At 44.8% G+C, this 22,995-nt stretch overlaps 1 protein-coding gene across 1 annotated transcript in view; it reads right to left on the bottom strand.

The window, feature by feature from the left end:
- Positions 1–3,369: 3,369 nt before the first annotated feature.
- The window catches only part of LOC147433786 (uncharacterized), a 34,378-nt gene continuing 14,752 nt past the window's right edge, over positions 3,370–22,995 (bottom strand). The window contains exons 6-8 of the mRNA XM_086490392.1: positions 4,844–5,151; positions 4,434–4,739; positions 3,370–4,315 (exon numbers count right to left, since the gene is read on the bottom strand). Of these exons, the coding sequence (XP_086346518.1) occupies positions 3,938–4,315; positions 4,434–4,739; positions 4,844–5,151 (992 nt within the window). The 3' untranslated portion in view covers positions 3,370–3,937. The remainder of the gene's footprint in view (positions 4,316–4,433; positions 4,740–4,843; positions 5,152–22,995) is intronic.

Below are 22,995 nucleotides of genomic sequence, written 5' to 3'. Positions count from 1 at the left end.
CATACTAGGTTTTTGATCATTCCAGTTGTGGTTGGTGTCTTCAACCGATAGTATATTGATAAATTGGTAGACATATTTACATGCTAAAATTATATTGTAATTGCTATAGTAAAATCAAGTATTCCTCTTTGCATAAAGCAATTCATACATAAAAATTATTATTAAACATATTTAGATGCTAAAATTATATTGTAATTGCTATAGTAAAATCAAATATTCTTTTTTGCATAAAGCAACAAGTGCAGTTTCTCCATCAAGATAGAGTACTTAGGTTTTATGAGTAATGGTCACTACAACAAGTTTGCATACGAAAATCTCCATCCACTTTGAGAAGCTATGAACCAAAGCTTTAAACCGCACGTTAAACTTTTCATACTATGGAATTTTTTTAAAATGTATGAAAAAGATGGATAGCACATGGGCTAAATGAGTGCCATACGTATGATAGAGATAATGGAGGAGGTATCGTGCTCCATAGTCTAGTTTCTAGTAAATAGGATGGTAATCAAGAACAAGCAACAAACTTAAAATTATTATTAATGATTGATGTTGGTCCTTTATTTTAGTGATTGTTGTCAATGCTCATTTTGTTGTAACTCAATATGACAAAAGAGGTGTAAATTCAAGAGGTTCATTCACAAAAAAGATACCTAGTACCTAAATTCAATAGTAAAACCTCAAATATGAATTATTATCATTACATATCCCAAAAGAGTTTTACTTGTTGCATATGGAATTCATATTACATAGGCATGGAATGGTTTATATCCCCTCCTTTTCACATTTCTCTCTTCCATCTACATTCATGTGTTTGTATTTGTTGAATTGAACATGGAAACCTTTCGTAGGGTCAGAGATAGAAATGCATGAGGTATTGCAAATGACACATGTGGCTACAATGGGATTGCACTTCTAGTAGATATTATAGCCACAAAGATTTTTTTGGAATGTCTCATCTTTATCTTTTAACAATGGAGGAGATACTAAAACACCAACTAAGGTAGATGGCACAATTGCCTCTTGCTTGTAGCCATTTTTATTCATCTCTCTATCTTTGTTAGCCTATATATTCATTGCTTGCAACTTGTTTACTTGTATTTCTCTAGCTAATTTTGAGGAAATTTTTACATGATGTTTGTGAATAAAGTGATGGTAGGTGGAAAAGTCAAAAACTAAGGAGGAGGAAATGGAAACCATAGGATGTTTAGTCAAGTGATACAAGTAGCCATGCTTCTTTTCTAGAGGAAACAATTGATAGAACCTCCAAGTGCACAGGCTGAAACACATGAATATAGAGGTAGGGACCTCATGCTTTTTAAGGAAAAAGGCTCTAAAAAATATTGGATCTATAGTCTATCTATGAGTTTCAGACTTCTTTCTGCTTGAACTTTGCCTAGCCATGCATCTCTACAAGAGTCAAATCTTCAATCAAAAGCTCACCATTGTTAGAAGTTTATCCGAGGTTAAACTTTGATGGCATGGAGCACATCAATAGAAACATGAGAGAGAGAGAGAGAGAGAGAGAGAGAGAGAGTAGTATTTGATTGAATAAAGTTGCTAGTTAATGTTAGATGGGGGAAGAGAGAGAGAGAGAGAGAGAGAGAGAGAGAGAGAGAGAAAGAGAGAGAGGAACGACGAAAAAATTGTGAGAGAAGTTTCAAGAGGAGAGAGGGAGATTGCTATGGCCAAGGAGCTTGAGGAGAAGCTTGACAACACCATGGGTAGCCTCAAGGAGCTTGTGGATGAGCGCCTACATGTGGAGTCTCGTGTGTGTGCACCTCCTCACAAATCCTTGAACTTGTAAGACGTATACAAGCCCACAAATCCATCATCAACCACATTGTTCGCATCCGCAATGACACGCCTATGATTGTATAGGGTCTAGCAATGGCAAGCTGCATTGATAGTAATCATCATGTGAGAGAGAGAGAGAGAGAGAGAGAGAGCTACCTCGCAAAATGCAGTTCCTTTTTTAAAAGAATTAATGTTAATTGATTCTTTTTTTGTTATGGTTTTGTGGGTATCAAATGTCACCCACTAATGCTTAGGTACAAAGAAAGAACTAATAAGCAAGTATCTATGTGGTAGGTGTGGGAACATGATGCCAGACATCCAGCTTGCCCCTGCTCTCGAACCGACCGGCCATTGTCTAGTTGCACCTATCTAGCCTGCCTCCGTGCACAAGGGGGGGAAGGTGACCTCAGGCCCTGTGGCATAAACGACGGAAGATGGCTTTAGCTACAACACGCAGCACAGAGAGAGAGAGAGAGAGAGAGAGAGAGAGAGAGTGTGTTTTTCATAAGGGCATGCACCCAATATTTTATTGGTTATGTTAATGGCCCAGATTTCCCAGCACACATCCACAGATGATGGGATTGGCCAAGTGGCCTCACCTTCTTCCAGTGTTTCCCAGATGGGTGTTGTGCCAGCCAAGTAAACAGTGAATAATATGGAGAATGGGATTACTGTAGTAAAAGCACTTGCATCGATATGTTACTACCTTATAATCATGTCCCCACCTGCCCGCCTCCCTCCCACATCCTCAATCAAAGCCTCGACAACTTTATCCTTGGCCTTTAGAGGGTCTAGTTCTCACCTCAATCATTTAGGTAACTGTTCAACAGTGATAGCAAAGACAACTAGTGTTGTGATAGTGAATACAACTTCTGTTAAAATTGATGCAAGTGGGGCAGATGTGATTTTTCACAAGGTAGGTGACTACAACAGGGCTAAAGTCGTAGGGCACACACTTATGCTTGAAGGATGCTAAAGATAGGAGAGGGCTGAGAGAGAGAGAGAGAGAGAGAGGAGAGGGTTGAGAGAGAGAGAGAGAGAGAGGCTAAGCTTGGCCAACACATAAACCTTAACAGGCGGCAACATTACAGAATTTGTAAGCACAACAGACACGAGAGCTATAAGAATTAAATTCCAAGATAGTATGCATCCCCCTTCTTTACAAGAACCCCTTCCTAGATCATACGGATTAAAAGGTGCTGTGTTTCCAAAACCTCTTTAGCTTTTACTTAAGACTTAATGTAGAATTCTAGCCAATCCCCACATTCAGCCATAAGCAGTCAGCTAGGTTTTAAGTGCATTATCACTTCTTCTCAAGACTGGTTGTTTCTCCACTCATCATACTTCTCAAATGAACTCACGCTTCATGAGATGTGTTAGCAAGTCTACAAAGATGAGGCAACATTCCAACGAGAACACATGGTCATAGTTCACTTTCCAATCTTTACTTTAGTCCTCACCAAAGCTATATGAGATAGTGCGGGCCAACTCGTATTGATGAAGACCCTCTGATCAACTTAAAACGCTCGATGAAACTCCAACTAGCTCATGGCTATGTGGAAAGACCCATAGTACTAGCTCTGTAAGCAAGCATTCTACTGAGTATACCATACAATCTGATTTGGTAAAAAAGGAAGCGTAGACACTATACTCAAGTCCTCGATTGTTTTTTGTATCATACCTTCCCACTTGTAATCACACCAAAACATGTCCGCAACGTACACAATAAACAAAGCATTACACATCAACAGGTCAGCCAGTAGCGCTGCGCTTAAATGTGAAGGAAGTCTGCGAGATTCTTCAGAAAGACAGCAGCCACAGCACCAATGAGATATAACGTGTCCGCGGAAACGATAGCTCGAAGAAGAACCACGCAACATTTACGAAACAACCTTTGAATGCTTTGCTTATATGTGCTGAAAGCTGGCAGATGTATATGACCCTCTTTATACACGTACGAATGTAGATCACTCTCAACAATGCAGTCAGTAGCACGGAGGTAACAGCTATCAAAGCATTCCCTGATACAATATGCACGAAGGATACCTGGGATGTGCAAGGCCAATCACTTCATATGAAGAAGAGAAACTATTATACAGTCAAAGTGTACACCATTTGATCCTTGATAACCCAAACTCTGAACTCACTTCCGCCTTCGCTTTCGTCTGGACTCCGACTCTGACTCCGACTCCGACTCTGACTTTGATCCAGAGCCAGAGCTGCTGCTTCCAGAATCACTCTCTGTGCTACTGCTCTCACTCTCAGATATGTCTTCGGAATCGGAGCTGTCTGAATCACTATCCACTTGTCTCTGTTGCTGCATAATTAGCCTTGGCATATTCTTCAAATGCTCTCGTAGACTGTCAGTGATACCTCCCAAACCAATAGAAGTAAAGAAGTTGATTGCAAACCTAGTGTCTTTAGGGTTATCCTTGGGAAATATCCCCTTAAATGAATCTTGCATTTCAGGATCATTCAACTTCTCATTAAGCTTGCGTAAGCCAAGATGCTCCGACAGTTCCTGAAGGGGAAAAACAATGGCATTAGCTCGCAGACACATATATTCTGGCATACATACTGCCACATGCAAAAAATTGTGCCAGTAAAAAGCCATTCACACAAATAATATAGGTACTTACCTGGCAAAGTATCTTGATAAAAATACGTGAAGAAGATGTTGTGTCCTCCTCTGTGAGTTTGATATATACCAGCACGGTCCAAGGAAGAGCATCTGTACCCAAGAGATGAGCGAAAAACTTGGCGACGTTTCGCAATTTATTTGTCTCCAGTCTGTGAATCATGGAATACTGCTTCATGAAACACATGTCGAAATTCTTCTGATAGATGCTGTTGATCATGCAAAACCGTTGACCAAGAAGGCCATAGTAGCGAAGGTATGTCCTTTCTTGACTACAGCATTCCAGAAGCATAATGTTTAGTTCCATCTGAAAGACAAACGAACAGTTATGTGAACCATTCTTAAAGTTAAAAGGATCATTATCTTACCTTACTTAGACATGTCATTCAACCAAAGAAATTGATTCCATACCTCCTGTCCAGGTTCCAGTTTTATCTTGAGAAGCTTGTGGCCTGCTTCTTCAAAATCCACACTAGACATAATTGTCAAATAAATTGTTCTTCTTAGATTAACCAAATTAGTCTCTGTTTCATCTCTGATTTTCATTCTCTGCATTTCTTCCTCCTCATCTTCATCATCCTCATCGTCATCAGATGACTGCCCAGAGCCATTATCACCATCATCATCATCATCACTAGACGACTCTCCCAAAATATCCTTCTTAATATCTTCATATTTCTTCTCGCTTTCCAAAAAATTGGGATCAGCCTTGAAAATATCTGGCAAAGAAAAAAATCTCTCTCTCTCTCTCTCTCTCTCTCTCTCTCTCTCTCTCTCTCTCTTTTTTGGAAAAATCATGGCTGTATATTACTGAGTACAATATAATCCCCAACGGATGCCAAAAAGGCCTATCACGTGGGGTGTACAAGCTGAATGTAAGGGTGATAGTCACTATAGTGACAACTCTACTAGAACAATCTCATGGTGGTCTATATGATGAGTGGAGGAGAAACCACTGAGGAGGTGCATAATGCCATGTAATCTGTCCACCTGTAAGCGTGAAGAAGAGTGGAGATCGAGCCCAACGCCGAAGGAAGTCAAATCGACGAGCCTCGGCTGCTCTAGATGTACCCGAGGAAGAATCCCACTGCCAAATGAGGGTGTGAATGATGTCCAGCCAAATGGCAGTGAGGGTATCCGGAAGGAGCTGTGGAGCCGCATTGAGAATGTGAAGACAACGAGCTCTCCAAACATTCCATAGTGCAATGCTAGTGATAACTGAGAAGATTTCATCACGCCTCTGAGGATCCCCCTGCCAAGCAATCTGTGGTAACATAGCCAAAGTCCCTCGCCGATAACCAAGTAAGCATAAGAGCTGGATCTGTGTCTGAGCCCTCGTAGAAAAGATGCGGTCCGGGCATCCGCATCAACCAGGAGACAGATCCCCAAGTGAGAAATCCATGCTGAACACCAGCTCTGCTAAGTAAAGAGCAAACTGCTAGCCACACTACATGAGAAGACGAGCATGACCAAAGACAGTGTGCAGGTGACTCAGGGAGTCGCGAAGGACAGCGAGTACATAACGGATCATGACCCATAGAAGCTAGCCAAGTCCCAACTGGAAGTCCTGCATGTGCAATCATCCACATGAAAAAAGAAATACGACGAGCCACATGTAAATCCCACATGGCTGACCAAAACTGCTGTAGATAGGCATGGGAGAGACCTGAATGCAACCAGAAACGCATACGAGTGGACTGCTCTAGGTGCTGTCTCAGCAATGCGAATCTTCCAATTTTGACAGTGTACTCAAAGAATGATACATGTGCACCGGTGGGGTTAGGGTGAGGCCAATGCCACTCTCCTGGGTCCCAATAAAGCTGAGATAGGGCACGACCCTCCCACACCCAAAGCCTCCAAAGTGCAGCATCAGCGGAAGCAAAACAGGGGTCAACACAACGACGCTTCCCGCGAGAGCCAACTACTCGCATGGCCTCCCATCGAGCGCCGCTGTAGAGAAGGTGCGGAGAGGTGGTAGCATATGTCAATCTAGCATGCATCCCCGGAGAGTAGTCAGTCTCAACTGTGAACAGCATGGTGTCAAAACGAACTAATAAGAGGGTGCTCTGAGCAAAGAGGCCTTCCCAGCCACAATGTGGAGGCATCTGAACCGTGTCTCACATGGCGGAGTCAATCTCAAGCAGTCTGTCTGTTACCCCGCGACCAATGTCATAATGTTCTGCCACCAAATCTGCATCCATCATACGTGTCTCATGAAACAACCGCATAGAGGCAGCAGGGCCAGTGTCCCAAGCAGCCCAATCAATGTGGGTCCTCTCTCCAAGCTGACGGGGTGGATTAACTGAAGAATCAAGAACTGCATCATTCCAAATGAGAGGTTGGCGTTCAATCTCTTCACGGCATGAGGGAGGTGAGCGTATGATAGCTCTCCGCATGGATACCCAAATCTGAATGAGTGAGCGGATGAAGGGTGAGAGAGTGCTGGTGCACAAGGGGGCATCCGTAAAGAGGAAACAAAACCCTGTTTGCCAAGTATGGCCATCTCTAGTGCCGAGGCGTGGAGTCGCTGTGGAAAGAGGCGCGGCTTTGTAATTCTGGATCAATAATGCCAAGGCCGCTTGCTGACCTAGGACGAATAATCGTGGACCAGCGAACTCGAGCACGAGTATCAGTAGACCCATCTGTGCCACTCCATAAAAAATTCCGCACGAGTCTGCGAAGCTGAGCTATCACACCAGAATGTAGCATCCAACAGGAGGCCGTATACCATACTGTAGCCAGAATGACCTGGTTGGCAACCAAAGCACGGCCAGCCAACGACAGATGACGTGAAGACCAATGACATAGCTTCCTGCGAATAGACTGTAGTACGGGTGCAAACTGCTGCTGTGAGGAAATGTCTAATCCAACCTGAAAGCCAAGATATCTGCATGTCCGACCGGCTACAGCAATGTGAAACCATCAGTCACCCCCCAAGTAGGTATGTCATCACTGCCAACCAGTAACCCATAGATTTATGCCAGTTAATGCGTGCACCACTGGCAATGCAAAAAACCTAATGGGCCTCCCTCATGGCATCAAGAGCTGCTAGCAAATAGCGCAACATCAGCATAATGTCATCAGCAAACTCCTGATCGATAAGGTCCGGAGCTGAAGGTACTGGCATGGTCAAGCCACGAAATGCATGACTCTGCGCTCGAAGAAAGTCGGACATAGTCTCTCCTACAAACAGATACAGATATGCTGCTAAAGGACATCCTTGACGGACAGATCAAGAGAGCTCAAAACTGCGACTGACACGACCACCAATAGTAATTGCACTGCTGGCAGTCCTGAAGAGAGTGGAAATGCCGGAGATCCATGTCGAAGGAAAACCCATCCTGGCTAATGATCCTTCAAGAAACTCCCACTCAACACGATCGTATGCTTTCTCGAAGTCAAGGATGAAAAAAGCGAGAGGTTCAGAAGATGATCTGGCCCACTCTACTGCCTCATAAAAAGTGAAGATATTATCCAATATGCATCAATCCATGACAAAACCTGTCTGAGAAGTATGAATAATATCTGGTAAGAACGGTCGCAAGCGATGGCTGAGCTGTGTGGTGTCGCCCCCTTTCGGAATAAGAGATATGAGACCTAAACAAAGATCCGGATGCATATATCCTGATGCAAAGATATCCTGACAACCACGAAGCAGTGGTATTTGCAATACATCCCAATAAGTCAAAAAGAAAGCTCTAGTGAGGCCATCCTCGCCTGGACAGGAAGATGGATCTAGACTCTCGATAGCAACATAAAGCTCTGCAAGTGTGAATGGAGCCAACAAGATCTCTGCCATAGTGTCTGTACAACGACGTCGAGTGTGATGCCATATCTGCTCACGGGCATCTAAAACCTCAGTAGTGCATACATCAGCAGTGAAGAATGCTTCGAAATAATCTGCATACATATCAAGAATAACATCAGGATGCATATGAAGTGTTCCCTGAGCATCACACAAAGTCCGAAGGGTGGTGCCAGGAGGGCGTTCTTTGTGAGCAGCAAAGAAGTCCTTATTCATTCGATCAGCTTTAGCTACCCAGTGAGATACTGAAGCATGATGAGTGAACTCAGACCTAGCCTCCTCTACGCGACGAATTTCCTCTGTGAGCTCTGTTTGTCGAGCAGCGAGATAAGCATCCTGAGGCCACTCTTCAAGCAAGCGCTGTGTGGAACCAAGAGGAATGTGGAGGTCAGACTCGCGTACTCTCAACTGACGATGAATAGTAGCAGTTTGATCACGGCACTAAATACTAGACTGAGTAATGCAATGGGCAAGGAACTCTCCAGGGGGACCACTGTAAGAAGCACCCGTGGACCACAAGTCACGAATCTGTTGCTGCAAAACTTCAGTGGTGAGAACACTGTCAGGGATGCAGCAGCCTCGTCTCTGTGCAAAGGATCTAGTGAAAGAGATAAATAATGAGATGGGTAAATGATCTGAGAGGCTGGTCCCTCGCCAAATAGTAGTAAATCCACCCAGAGCTGCTGCCCAAGGCCCAATGTAAAAACGATCAAGTCGCTCTAATAATCTTCCCTGCTGTCGCTGAAACCCCCACGAGTAATGAAGTGTAGCAGGGTGGTGACCAAAAGAGGGTATGTGCTAGGCGTCAACACCTTGAATAGCTAGAAGAAATCGATCCCAAGCTGGCTGCTCATCGGGAGAAATGGATGATAGAACTGGAGAAGTGATCGATCGCCAGTCAGAGTCGCTCTCGACGTTGTTGAAGTCGCCTCCGACAACCCAAGAGTCTACAGCAGGTAGAGCAGCAACCAAGGAGGACCAAAAAGTAGCTCTCTCCCGAGGAGTAGTGGGTGCATAGACTGACATAAAACCAATGATAGAATCCTGAATCCGGATAGAAACATAGATTGCTCTGCCAGCGACCAGGGTGCCATGCTGCTGAACTGATGCCAAGTAACGTGGCCCCACTGATATAAATACACCGCAACTCGGTCCATGAATGCCCAGAGCAGGCTCCCAAAAAGTGTGAGCTCCTGAGGGCATGAGATTACCAAAGGGAGTGGCAATCTTATGCTCCTGTACGAGTAATATATCCACAGTGCCTACTACATGAGCGTGTAAATCTCTGCGAAGTAAAAGCTTACGTGAACCTCTTACCCGAGAAGTCTGTAAACCATTTGCATTCCAAGAAACTACATGTAAATCCATACTCTGCATGAAAGAATTGGTAAAGAATCTGTCTAACTGCGCATCTTCTTGGAGGCAGTTGGGCCATCCAAGGGGTGAGCTTCAGGCGGGAGGAAAGCAACCCGCAAGCCCTCTCTAAAATATGGTGTCTCATTGCACCAACTGTGAACCTCAGCTTGTTTACATTGCATTACCGATGCTGCAGCTTTGACACCCCAAATGCGCATAGACATAGGAAGCACCACATCTGAGGATACATGAATGATCATAGGCAATGAATAGCAAGCATATACATCACTCCATTCCATACCACCAATACATGACGGAAAGTGTGGAGACAATACATCCGGAGCGGAAGTAGACAACCATAAATGAAGCTGAGACATAGTTTGTGCATGCACAAAATGCAGAACCTGATCCTCGGACCATTCCTGAGCTGCATGGAATGGAAGGAAAAAGGAATGGGTAGGTTGAGAGCGACTGCCTATTAAAGAGGGAACACAACCTGGCTTGTGATGCATAAGGTAGAGCTGCACCCGCAATGGTCCTTCTGAGTCACCACACATTTCAGCCCGATGAGTTCCCCAGGAAAGAGGGCAAGAGCTGAGGAAACTGCGTGGGACGTAAGTATGAGCAGCTGAGGGAGGGGGTGGACCAGAAGGTGGAGGGGGGGGAGTAAGGGCGAGAGGTAGAGGAGGAAAAGGAAGAGGTAGTAGCGGTGAATGATCCATCTGCATGGGAATAGGGACCTCGGGAAGAGGGGTAGGAACGGGCAAGGGGATGGCAAGTGAAGGAGGAGCTGGTAGCAGAGGTAAGTGATCCTCGGCTGAAGAAGAAGAAGGGCGAGGAGAAGCAGGAGGTAAGGGAGTGGCAGAAACTTGAGAGGGAGCAGGAGAGTTAACACTGGGGGCTGCATGTGGTGTGTGTTGCTGACGAGGACGGAAAGAATGGTTACGACCAACTGTCTGCCATGCAGTCTCAGTAGGAACTGAAGCAGATGGAGCACCCGGAGGCTGCTGAGGTGCTCTAGTAGTAGTAGTAGGAACCGGCTGTGGACGCTGACCACGTGGCTGAGCCTGAGTGCCACGAGCCGGCTGTTGTTGTCGCCGATGGTGTGGCTGAGTGGGGCAATCGCGAGCCAAGTGTCCCATCGCGTGACAACGTAGGCACTGTCCTGGGCGGCCAGTGACTACCATTCGGCAAGAGTAGTCTCTATCACGCACAGCCACAGTAACTGTATCTGGTAACGAAGTATCCCCAAACACCAGGACCTGAATGCGAGGTGGACCAGATGAGAAGATGCAGGAACCTGGAACTACTATGCCAAAATGAGCAGCAATCATCTGAAGGAGATGCTCATCAATAAAATGAAGAGGCATATCCGGGAAGGAGAGCGTCAAAGGGAATCTGGGAATAAGATGCCGACTATCAAACTCCTCAGTAGTAAACTTGGGATACCACCTCGTCAAGTATATCATTCTGCGATCAGAAAGTATCGGAGAGCGAGCCAGGAGAGCTGAGGCAGTGGCAGGATCTGAAAGACGTACCATGAATATGCCTCTACCAAGGAATGAAAGCTCCGAGACCCATCCCTGAGTGGTGCCCAATGCAGTCTGAGACCAATCACGTATAGAAGAGCGAGGTGGAGACTGTCCAATCATCCGGCCAACCAAGGCATGCTGTGCCAAGCGGTGAATTTTGGAGTCAATGCGTGTCAACAGGTCACCAGTACAATCCACGCGACAGGCAAGTGGTGATGGAGCACCGTGTGTAGCACTCGAGACCGGCAAAGCCGCCATGAAGAATGGGGTAGACTGGCAAACGGGAAAAGCAAGACCCGAAGTGAAGCTTGGACTCTTTGTGTGTGTGTGTGTGTGTGTGTGTGTGTGTGTGTGTGTGTGTGTGTGTGTGTGTGTGTGTGTGTGTGTGTGTGTGTGTGTGTGTGTGTGTGTGTGTGTGTGTGTGTGTGTGTGTGTGTGTGTGTGTGTTTGTGTTGGCAAAAGAGTGAGGCCTGGTCTATATACAAGAAATGTGGGAAAAACCGTGACGAATGTACAACGAGATCATGGGGGAAAATCCCATAACAAACTACACGAAACATCTAGGGATAAAGATACTTTAACCAGGTAGTAAAGTATAGCTATCTAGATAGTGACAAATATTCCCAAAGCTCTGTCCACCATTGTCCACTTCAAAAGCCAAGGGAAGGTACCAAAATGCACATCTCTCTAACCAAACCAACTTCCCTAAGGCTTCTCCGAACTGACTCTCAAACAAATCTGAAAACTGCCTGATATTCATAAAGTAATTGGCCTCAACCATTGTCTGCTCCTGTAAGATATCATACACAGCCTCGGAAAAGAATGTCTACACATAGAGGCCTACTCCTCAAAGAAAGATATGGAGATCTCCATGGACCAAACGCAAAGAACTGAGGTGGCAAAATCTCAGAGAGTGGGATGTCTACTCCAGATGCAAAGTCTGCTGAATAGTCAAAATCCTCTACAAACTGCAAAGACTCACTATCCTGCTCCCTCTAAACGAAGCCTACTGTGAGAGGCACTCGTGATTGCATCTCCAAGAGATCGAAAGCCTGTTGAACTTACGCCGCTCCTGAACTGCGGTCAATTGCCGATCCTCCTCTATCCCTCTATCCAACTCAGGCTGCTCCTGAACTTTCGTCGATTGCTGATCCTCCTCTATCCCTCTGTCCAACTGCTCTGGAACCTCCTCTCGATCCTGGTCTAGTAATCTCTCCTTCGAAGGTCTGTTGTAAGGTGCGGCGGAATTGAATGTTGAACTTTGCTCAAGATGAGTGCTCCGAACTGTGCTCAAGGGTTCCTTTTACTTACGGAAGGGAGAGCCTTCCGTTCCTTTAGTGAGAGAGTGCAATGGACACAAACAAAGTGGTGAACACTATGAATGAAGGTGCTGAGACTGAGAGAGAGAGAGAGAGAGAGAGAGAGAGAGAGAGAGAGAGAGAGAAGAATATGACACCAGAATGTTGTCAAAACCCTCCTCCGAAGGCCCCACTCTCTATGGCGAGAGCGGTCTACTTATGATTGCACAAATCTCTACAATGATTTGGACTTGCCGACGATGTCGATGACGATGAGGACGACGACGAGACGGGCTGAAATCTGAAAATGCTAAGGGCTGAAATCTGCAAATCTTTATCTGCTGAATTCTGACTCTATGTCGATGACGATGTCGATGGCGACAATGCGACGACGACGCGCTGAAAATGCAGATGCTGAAATCTGCGTTTTTCGGGTGAATCTGCAAACTATGCGAGATCTGACCGTGCAGCGAGGATCTGCTGTGGGAAGGTGAGATATGCGAGGTTCGGGGGTTCTAGTGCGGAGTCCGACTGCTGAAAACTGAAAACGCTGATGCTTCTTGGGGTTCCGTCGCAATGAATCTGCAAAATGCTGAAGTGTTATGCTGATGCAAAAACGGTAGGGCTGAAAACTGTCTGCTGCGGTGGAAAACTGCTAACGCTATGGCTGATTTGTGGTCTTGATGCCAAAAACGCTAGGGAGTCGTGCTGTCTTGCTGCTGCCAGGGCTGATCTGCAATCCAAATCGCGAAGGCTGATTTGGGTGAAAAACGCTAGGCCTTGCAATGCAAAAACGCTAGGTCTTCTGCGTTGGGGGGTCTTGCTGAGAAGTTGCCTGATGAACACAGGGTTCCTGCTGCCTCTTCTGCTAGAAAGTGCTAGCGCTAGGTTTCTTTATGTACTTGCTTTCTAAAATTGCCCTACCTTGTTCCCAACAAAAGTCACTTAAAAATAATAAGTGAAAAATGTAGCACTGTAAAAATGCTTCTGATGGGTTCTGATGGAAATCTGATGATCATGCTGTGTGCAACTAGAGGATATGCATCTAATCTAAGTGTTGGACATGCACGGTCTGGGAACAGACTGACGAAAGTGCCAGAACACTTCCTAAGCTAGGCTAACTGAACTGAACTGAACCCTTGCCATGAAGTAGCTTGTCCACGTACACATAGGGTTAGATGTGCACGTGACATCTCTCTAAGGGTTGCTCTGCCTCTGCAACCTCTATCTCACTACCCTTCAGTAAACAAGGATAGGTTGTGCATGTCCTGTCTACCTGCTTGTCTCTGTCTTTGTCTCTGTCTCTGAGTCAGCTCATTACTCTGTTGTTGCCCACTCTGCTCGGGGTCCTGCTACTGCTGTACAGAAAGGACAAACCCTCACCAAGTGCCCCCATCGCATGATATCCAAGGCACTGGTTTGGTTCACCCGTAACCACAATCCTTTGCAAGTGCAATGCCCCTTTTCACTCAAAAGTGATGGTATCTGAAAAGATTGTGGAAGGGATAGTAGCCACCTTTATAGAAGGCACAGATGTCTGGGTCTGCACTAAGCGCATGAATGGTGTGCCACAGATAGAACCCATCGGCCTCAACATGTCTAGTAACCAAAATTGTGCTGGCAACTCAGGATAAGCTAGTTTTAGTAGATACTTCAGACCTGACATATGTCCTCAAAAGCTGCTAATGAAAAATCCTCGTCCCATGCATGCAAAAAGACCAATCTGTCCCCGAAGCCGAGAGGAGGGCGGCTAATGACCTTAGAGGCAAGAAGTTTTGATGGGAAAAATTGCTATGAAAGTACTTGTGTTGACCAAGATGATAACCTCCACTTTGCCTTCATCTGAACTGCACGAAACCACTCCCGGATGTTGACACGAGCATAGGAACACCGCAACAAGCTACGAGATTTTCCTCTAGTAAAATTAAAGGAAGAGCTGGGAGTCAGGAATGAAGTGAAAGAATTGGGAGTGGCAAGAGAGTTTGGTCTTTTCAGTGAGGGGGAACCATCATCATCATCAATACAAGGCTAAGAAGACTGGTGACATTCTTAACACCCCTGTAATTTGCATAGGTAGTAAGATAGGTCCCAGGTTCCTCAGCTTCAATTCCTTGAGGATATCAAGCATAAGCCCACGAAAAATGTTGAAAGCAATTTGAGCAATAACCAATTGTTTGGCCTGGCCACCAAGCCCGGAGCAGATGAGAGAGAAATGAAAGTCCACCAGTTTTTCAGGAAAGAGCTGGTCCAAATGATTGAGGATAAACCAGATAGCATGGTCAAACCACATAATGTTGGATTCACATGGGGCTTTAGGATCTAGAAATTTACAAGCACATTTAATATTAGGTCAAAAGACATTCCAAATGGATTCTCGTAGAAATCAAGATTACTTTTAGCAAACTCTATGTTCCCTTTTGTACATATTGAAAGACCTGTATTAGAAGAGCACTTGGAGTCGTCTATCAAGTTGAGGTTGAAGGGGGCTTTTATGAGTTCTTCTTTGTCTAAGAACTGGCCACCTTTCATAATTTTGAGTCCACAGTCCTCAATGGTGACAGCTGGAAGGTTAGCCAGACAAAACCCAAGTCTTGCTAAGCATAGGTGCCAGAAAAGCTTTGTTAGGAAGAACCCAAAGCTGATGATCCATACCAAAGGATTCAATTTCAATCTGTCTGACAGCGAGGAAAGGAAAAATCTTGGAAACCATCTCTAAAAGATTAGAGTCACTTAGGGAACAAAGATTGTTTTGGAATCCTTGACAGCCTCAAGAGCTGCGCTATCTCTGCAAAATATTCCACCGGTTTGAGGAATAGAAGGGACAGCAGGGGCACTAATAAAAGATGGATTGAGCCCACACAATTTTTTCAAAAAGTTAGATAGATCAGCTCCAGAAGACGAAAATAAGGCAAGCTCTTACTGATATTGTAAAGAAAGAATAGGCAATTGGGCTATGTACTAAGCAATCATATTCACCCCATCTTTGGAGTCCTTGTCCAAGGTAGCTAGAATTTTGACCCATTCATTAAAGAGGACAAGAGAGGTAGCCACAGAAAGGGGTTCAAAAGAAAGTTCCAAGCCTTGCGAGAGAGCAAGGGTTTGCAATAGGCAAAATTAGTTAGTAAGTCATGGATTACTTGTGGTAGTACGTAATACAATGTTTGGCCTGTCTAGCCAAAAAAGGTCTAGTTCTAACAGCTAGGGCATTTTTAGGAGTCTGGTCCTTTAGGTAAAATCTTTTTTTTTTTTAAATCCTTGTATGTTTCTCCGGGTCACGGTTTGCTGTCAACTTAAAAGTGTTTGTGATCTTGAAAGAAAGTGTATATATGATTAGTCCGGGCCTCCAATCCTTAAACCGGCAAGGTCAAAGACCATGAAAGCCGTGAGCAGGAAACCAAAATCTTAGCTTATGTAGGACCACCTAACACAAGCCAACCAATCAAGGAATTAACAGTAGTGGATCCAAGTATAGAACCAAGATTGAAGATAGTCTCTAAAGCCAACGTCCCAGTGTTTTTTTAAAAAAAACCTATGTATAGGACGTGTGTGTAGCTGTTTTAACTTATATATAAGACATAATTGAACTTTTACATTCAAAAGACAGCTGGCTTCAGAGAAAAGGCAAAAATTAGTACAAAAATAACTCAGTCTTAGAATTATCTTTGTACATGGCATATGAGAATGAAGCCTCATTCTAATATACAATGATAGTGATCCAATATAGAATTACTTCCCAAGTGCTAAGCGCAGGTATATTATCTTGATTTGACAATAGCTTTAAGCCAAAAAAAATTCCAAGAAAAGATAGAGTTGCATTCATCCAAATAAGACAACAAATTCGTTAGCCTTGGATGTGTATTACAGGTGTCAATAGACTATATCAGTTATTATCCATGTCCAACTTACAACCCTTTTGAACTGTCAAAAAATGTTCATGTTTTTTAGTTCCTTTCAAAAAAAAAATTAGTAATTGTATGTTCTCTTTATATCCCAATGTTTCAAAAGACCTTCAAAAACATTTTTAACGTATATATCATTTTGATCAAAAGACCATTACCCCTTTTGATCCAAGTATCTTATTTTAACCCATAAGTTTGTTTGTTTTTAGAAAATTGTTACGCCAATTTGTTTAGGCCCAAATTCCCAAGTATGCATAAAGTAACCTAGTTATCAGCTTGAGATATGTACCAATACCGGAACATCCTTGCCAATTTTGTCAGGCTCCAATTTCACTAGCTTAACTAATTACCATGAAGCCATAAAGTGTTTCTCAATACCAACTCTAGATACCTTCAAAAAAAACTTTCAGCTTTTGTCAAGCCGTATTATCAATCACATATTCATTTACAACTGTCAACCTACCAGAGTTTCTATGAAAAAAACCCCTTTAGTAAGGAGAAAAAATCTATATATGTTACCAGTATTGTCACCTTCATGCGATATATGTCACGTGCACATCTAACCCTATGTGTACGTGGACAAGCTACTTCATGGCAAGGGTTCAGTTCAGTTAGCTTAGGAAGTGTTCTGGCACTTTTGTGAGTGTTCGCAGACCATGCATGTCCAGACACTTAAGAGTAGATGCATATCCTCTGGTTGCACACAGCATGATCATCAGATTACAGTCAGAACCCATCAAGAGCATTTTTATAGTGCATAGACCTATTTTCCCTATTTTAGCCAATTTTCACTTATTATTTTTTAAGTGACTTTTGTTGTGAAACTGAGTAGGGCAATTTAGCAAGCCAAGTACATAAGAAACCTAGCCCTAGCACTTTCTGACAGAAGAGCCAATAGGAACACTTTGTTCAACAGGCACCTTCTCAGCAAGACCCCCAACAAGACACCTAGCGTTTTTGCAGCAAATGACCCCTAGCATTTTCTGCATCAATACAGCTAGGGGTTTTCAGCAAGATCAGTCCTTCACGTTTTTGCAGTGAAGATCAGCCCCGGCATTAGCAGACGCAACAGATCCATATCGTTTTTGCATCAGACCACAAATCAGCCTAGCGTTTTTGGAAACAGTAGATCTTCTAGCGTTTTGCAGATTCTCCGTGACAAGACCATCAGAAGCACCAATGTTTTCAATTTTCAGCAATCAGACACAGCAGTAGAAGTCCTAAACCTCGCAAATCTCACCTTCCCGGGGCAGATCCTCGCCGCACGGTCAGATCGGCCCGCATTTGTAGATTCAGCTCGGAAAACGCAGATTTCAGCATCTTCGTTTTCAGCGCGTCGTCGTCGCATCGTCGCCATCGACATCATCACCGACATAGAATCAGAAAATTCAGAAGATAAAGATTTGCAGATTTCAGCCATTAGCGTTTTCAAATTTCAGCCCGTCTCGTCGTCATCCCCATCGTCGTCGACATCGTCGGCAATTCCAAAGCATTGTAGAGATTTGTGCAATCATAAGTAGACCGCTCTCGCCATAGAGAGTGGGGCCTTCGGAGGAGGCTTTTGACAACATTCTGGTGTCGTATTCTTCTCTCTCTATCTCTCAGTTTCAGCACCTTCATTCATAGTGATCCCCACTTTGTTTGTGTCCATTGCACTCTCTCACTAAAGGAATGGAAGGCTCTCCCTTCCGTAAGTAAAAGGAACCTTGAGTTCGGAGCACTCATCTTGAGCAAAGTTCAACATTCACTTCCGCTACACCTTACATTGGTATCAATGCTTTGGCAGTGTTCTGTATCACTCAAGGAAAGAACCACAGAAAAAAAAAATTACTTGTTAAGGTCGCACATTACCCAAGTCCTCTTGGGCGTGTCGATTCCGAATCGTGTTTTTGAAGAGTGACAGGAAACCCAAGAAAGAAGGGCTTGTCAAGCCTCCCCTTGTGCCTCTTTTCACTCATTAAGAGCGGACCGTGCACTCGGCGGCCGACCAATCGACGTGAGGTGGGAAAAGGCAACCTTGGTGTGAGCGCAAGGCCGCCAAGGGGTGCGCTTGCGGAAAAGAGAAGAGCTCGGGGAAAGAGAAGATCCTTCTCTAACACAGATTGCAAGCTAAAGAAGAACCTCAAGAACCTCAAGAACTCAAGAACCTCAAGAACCCAAGACCCACAAGAACCCAAGGCTTCAGTGGATGGTCATCACCCGAAGCAGCATGGATACTTCGCATGGAGGTGGTGAGCATGGGAGTGGCGAAGAAGAGTTTTCCTCACCAAGAGGTTTTTCCGACCCTCCCCCTTCCTGTCACGTGACACATCCAACCCTATGTGTCCGTGGACAAGCTACAGCATGATCAGGGTTCAATTCAATCGAGTCAGTCTAGAATAGGAAGTAATCTGGCACTTTTGTGAGTGTTCGCAGACCGTGCATGTCTAGACACTTAGATTAGATGCATATCCTCTGGTTGCACACAGCATGACCATCAATTTCCAATCAGATCCCATCAGTAGCATTTTTACAGTGCATAGGCCTATTTTCCCTATTTTTGACATTTTTCACTTATTATTTTTAAGTGACTTTTGTTGGAAAGTAGGTAGGGCAATTTTGCTAGGTTTATATAAATAAAAACCTAGCGCTAGCACTTTCTGGAAGAGGCAGCAGGAGCATCTTGCTCACAGGCAACTTCTCAGTAGGACCCCAAGACTCTAGCGTTTTTGCATCACTGCAGATGACCTAGCGTTTTTGGACAAGAACCCAGATCAGCCAGTATTTTTGCATCTGCATCAGCCCAGCGACAGCAAAGGACAGATCAGCACTAGCGATAGTGGTTTGCACAAGCAGATCCACGGCGTGTTTGCAACAGGACCCATTTTCAGCCCTAGCGTTTTTGGTTTGCAAATCAACCTCAACGTTTTTGCATATCGTCGCGACGGAATCAGCCCTACAGTTTTCAGCAGTTGGAACCCGCAGAACAAGTCCCGAACCTCGCAGATCTCACCTTCCCGCAACAGATCCTCGCCGCACGGTTAGATCCTATAAAGTTCGCAGTTTCAACCCGGAAAATGTAGATTTCAGCATCTGCGTTTTCAACGCCTCGTCGTCGCATCGTCGCCATCGACATCGTCACTGACATAGAGTCAGAATTCAGCAGATAAAGATTTGCAGATTTCAACCATTAGCATTTTCAAATTTCAGCCCGTCTCGTCGTCGTCCTCATCGTCGTCGGCAAGTCCAAGTGAAACGAACGAGGAGATAGGATCTCCCGGCCACACAGACCGCCTACAGATGCGCGTCGGACGAACCACCCGACCATAGCCACCATCCGGCAGCTCCCCCGTGCTGGGGCCAACGTCCGAGGACGTAGGCGTGCACCTGTAAGACCGAGCGTCCCATACCACCTAGCCTCACCTCCTCGAGGTGACCTCGCGCACTCCTAGCCTCGCGGGCTAACCACTGGCACTCTACCAGTGGGGGTCGATAATTGAAAATGAGGCCTTGGCCTCCCATCTATAATAATGGCCGGCCACACCGGCCGGGTTCACACTGCGTCTGCCCGGACACTGGACGCCCATCCCGACGGCATCTGGGCTAGATCCCCTCTCCTGTGAGCGGGACATAACATACTTCCCCCCTTAAAGACCATTGATGTCCTCATCAATGAAGTGGGGATACTGAGCCTTCAAAGCTCTAACAGGTTCCCAAGTAGCAAACCTTTCAAATTGACCCTTCCATTTGATTAAGTACTTGTCATATGCCTTTTCGCGAGAATGACGGGTACGATGATCCAAAACTGCTTCTGGTTCTCGAGGAATATACTCAGTTTGCATATCTTGCCATACATTTTCCTCGATAGGCACGACAACATCAGCTTCGCCCAATTTCACTTTAAGGCGGCTGACACGAAACACTAGATGTACACTAACATCCGAAGGAAGAGCCAGTTTGTAGGCAACTTGGCCAATTTTCTTTGTGATCAAGAACGGACCACAATATCTAGCTGAAAGCTTATAATGCTTTCCTGTTCACATAGTCTTGGAATCCTTGGGTATCTTCAGATAGACCCATTGTCCCACATCTAGAGTCCTTGGAGATCTCTTTTGATTAGCATAAGTAGTGACTCGGTCACGAGCCGTTCTTATACTATCCTTAGCCAATTCGAGCATTTCCTGCATGTCATACAGCAAAATCACGAACTTGGTGTTCTTTGACTTTCTCTAAGCCAATAGCAATTGGGGATTTAAGCTCAAATCCATACATCAGCATGAATGGGCTAAATCTAGTAGCAGAATGCTTGCTACTATTATAGGCAAACTCTAACTGTGGAAGATACCTTTCCCAGTCAGACTGCCTATGAGAGACATAGGCTCTCAACATGTCCTCTAACGTCTGATTCATCCTCTCAGTTTGTCCGTCGGACTCAGGATGGTCAGAAGACGACATACTCAACTTCATCTGAAGGTGACCAAAGACATCTCACCAAAATCGGCCAGTGAACTTAGTATCACGATCACTAACGATATCTTCTGGGAGACCATACAGCTTATAAAGCTGATCGACAAATAAAACCGCCAACTCATGGCTTTTTACTGTCGACTTCGTTGGTATAAACTTCGCCATTTTTGTAAGTCTATGAACCACAACCCAAATAGCGTCATTGCCCCGACTAGTATTAGGCAAACCAACGATGAAATCCTCTGCCACTTGGCATCTGGGATTTCCAATGGGTGTAGCAGGCCAGCTTTCCTAAGGCGTTCTGCCTTATTGACCTGACATTTAGCGCATCTCTTCACATAGCTCTCTATGTAAGAGCGCATTCTTGGCCAATAGAAATATCGCTTGACCAAAGCCAAAGTTCGTTGGATGCTTGGGTGCCCAACGCTAGGAACATCATGGCATTCGCACAAAATCCTTTGTCGAATCTCATCGATTTTCGGCACGCAGACTTTACCATTTCTGAACAATAGTCCACCTCTAATGGAATATTGTCATTGTCTCGTCTCTCCAGCACGACTCACTTGGGTCTCCGGATCATCCAAGCCTGTATGCGAGTCATGCCCTGCCTCGACCTCGTTCCATATCTTGCCAAAATGGCCATCGGAACGACATAGACCTCGGAGAGAGAGAGAGAGAAATCCGTCGAGATTTCAGCCATAGGCAAGGCATTGACCTCAGGAATCCTGTTGAGCGCATCAGCAACTCGATTGCTGGATCCTTTTCTATAACGGATCTCAAAGTCAAACTCTTGCATAAGCTCAACCCATCTAGCCTTCCGGCCTCTGAGATCACCCTGATCACAGATATAGCACAAGGAATGATGATCTGTCCATGCAACAAACGTAGAGCCATACAAGTAGTGCCGCCATTTCCTCAGGGCGTGGACTACAGCATAAAGCTCTTTTTCATACGTTGGATAATGCATCTCGACGTCAAAAAGCTTCTTACTTTCAAACGCAACAGGACATCCATCCTCGTATAACGCCGCACCAATAGCATAATCACTAGTATCCGTTTCAACCACAAACGATTTGCTAGGATCCACAATGTGCAATATTGGCGCAGTAGTCACCAAGTGCTTTAGTGTCCGAAAGCTCTCGTCGAGGCGCTCATTCCAGACAACAGGGGGATTACCTTTACGACGAGGACCCGAAGTCTTCGGCCCTTTCACCCCTCCTTTTAAAAGTTGCGTAAGCGGAGCAGCAACTTTAGAGTAATCCTTGATAAACTTGCGAAAGAATCCAGTAAAGCCTAAAAAGGACTTTACTTGGCGCACATTCTTCAGAATGGGCCAATTTCACACTTTATCCAGGATCGACGCGAATTCCATCGAGAGTAATGATGTGACCCAAGTACAGAAGCTCTTTCTTAAAGAATTCACACTTAGAAGCCTTAGCGTAAAGCTTCTCAGTTCTCAGTACTGCGAGAACAGTACGTATATGCACTGGGTGCTCAGATAAACTTCGGCTGTAGATCAAGATATCATCGAGAAATACAATAACGAAGTTGCCTAAAAATGGTCTCAGCAGATCATTCATCATCTGCTGAAACGTAGCCGGAGCATTGGTCAAACCAAAAGGCAAGACCAAAAACTCGTAGTGACCATAACGCGTATGGAAGCCTATCTTAGGAATATCTTCCAGTTTGATCCGTATCTAGTGATAGCCTGATCGCAGGTCTATCTTCGTAAAATACAACGCTCCATGGAGCCGATCTATCAGATCGTCCATGCGCGGGAGCGGATACTTATTCTTAACAGTGAGTTTATTCAACCCCTTGTAATCCACGCAGTAGCGCATAGTGTTATCCTTCTTTCGAGAAAATAGCACTGGCACTCCCCACGGGGATATGCTAGGCCGAACGAAACCCCTGTCGAGATAATCCTTTAGCTGTCGCTGAATCTCGTCCTCCTCGGTTTTACTAAACTGATAGGGTTGCTTTGAGAAGGGCGGACTACCAACCACCAACTCAATGCCATGATCTACTCCTCTCGAAGGCGGCAAGCCAAGAGGTAGATCATCAGGAAAAACATCCTTGAAATTAGTCATGATTTCTCGAACAAGGTTGGATTCGTCCAAATCCCCAAGTTCAACAGAAAAACATGAAACATTTTTACGAAATTCAGTGACAGAAGTACTAAGCACTAATGAATCAAACCAAGCAGATGGTTGTAACCGGCCTGTTA

Source organism: Adiantum capillus-veneris, chromosome 19, assembly GCF_014529385.1.
Source record: "Adiantum capillus-veneris isolate H3 chromosome 19, ASM1452938v2, whole genome shotgun sequence".
Taxonomy (NCBI): domain Eukaryota; kingdom Viridiplantae; phylum Streptophyta; class Polypodiopsida; order Polypodiales; family Pteridaceae; genus Adiantum; species Adiantum capillus-veneris.
This window is presented reverse-complemented; position numbering and strand designations above follow the sequence as displayed.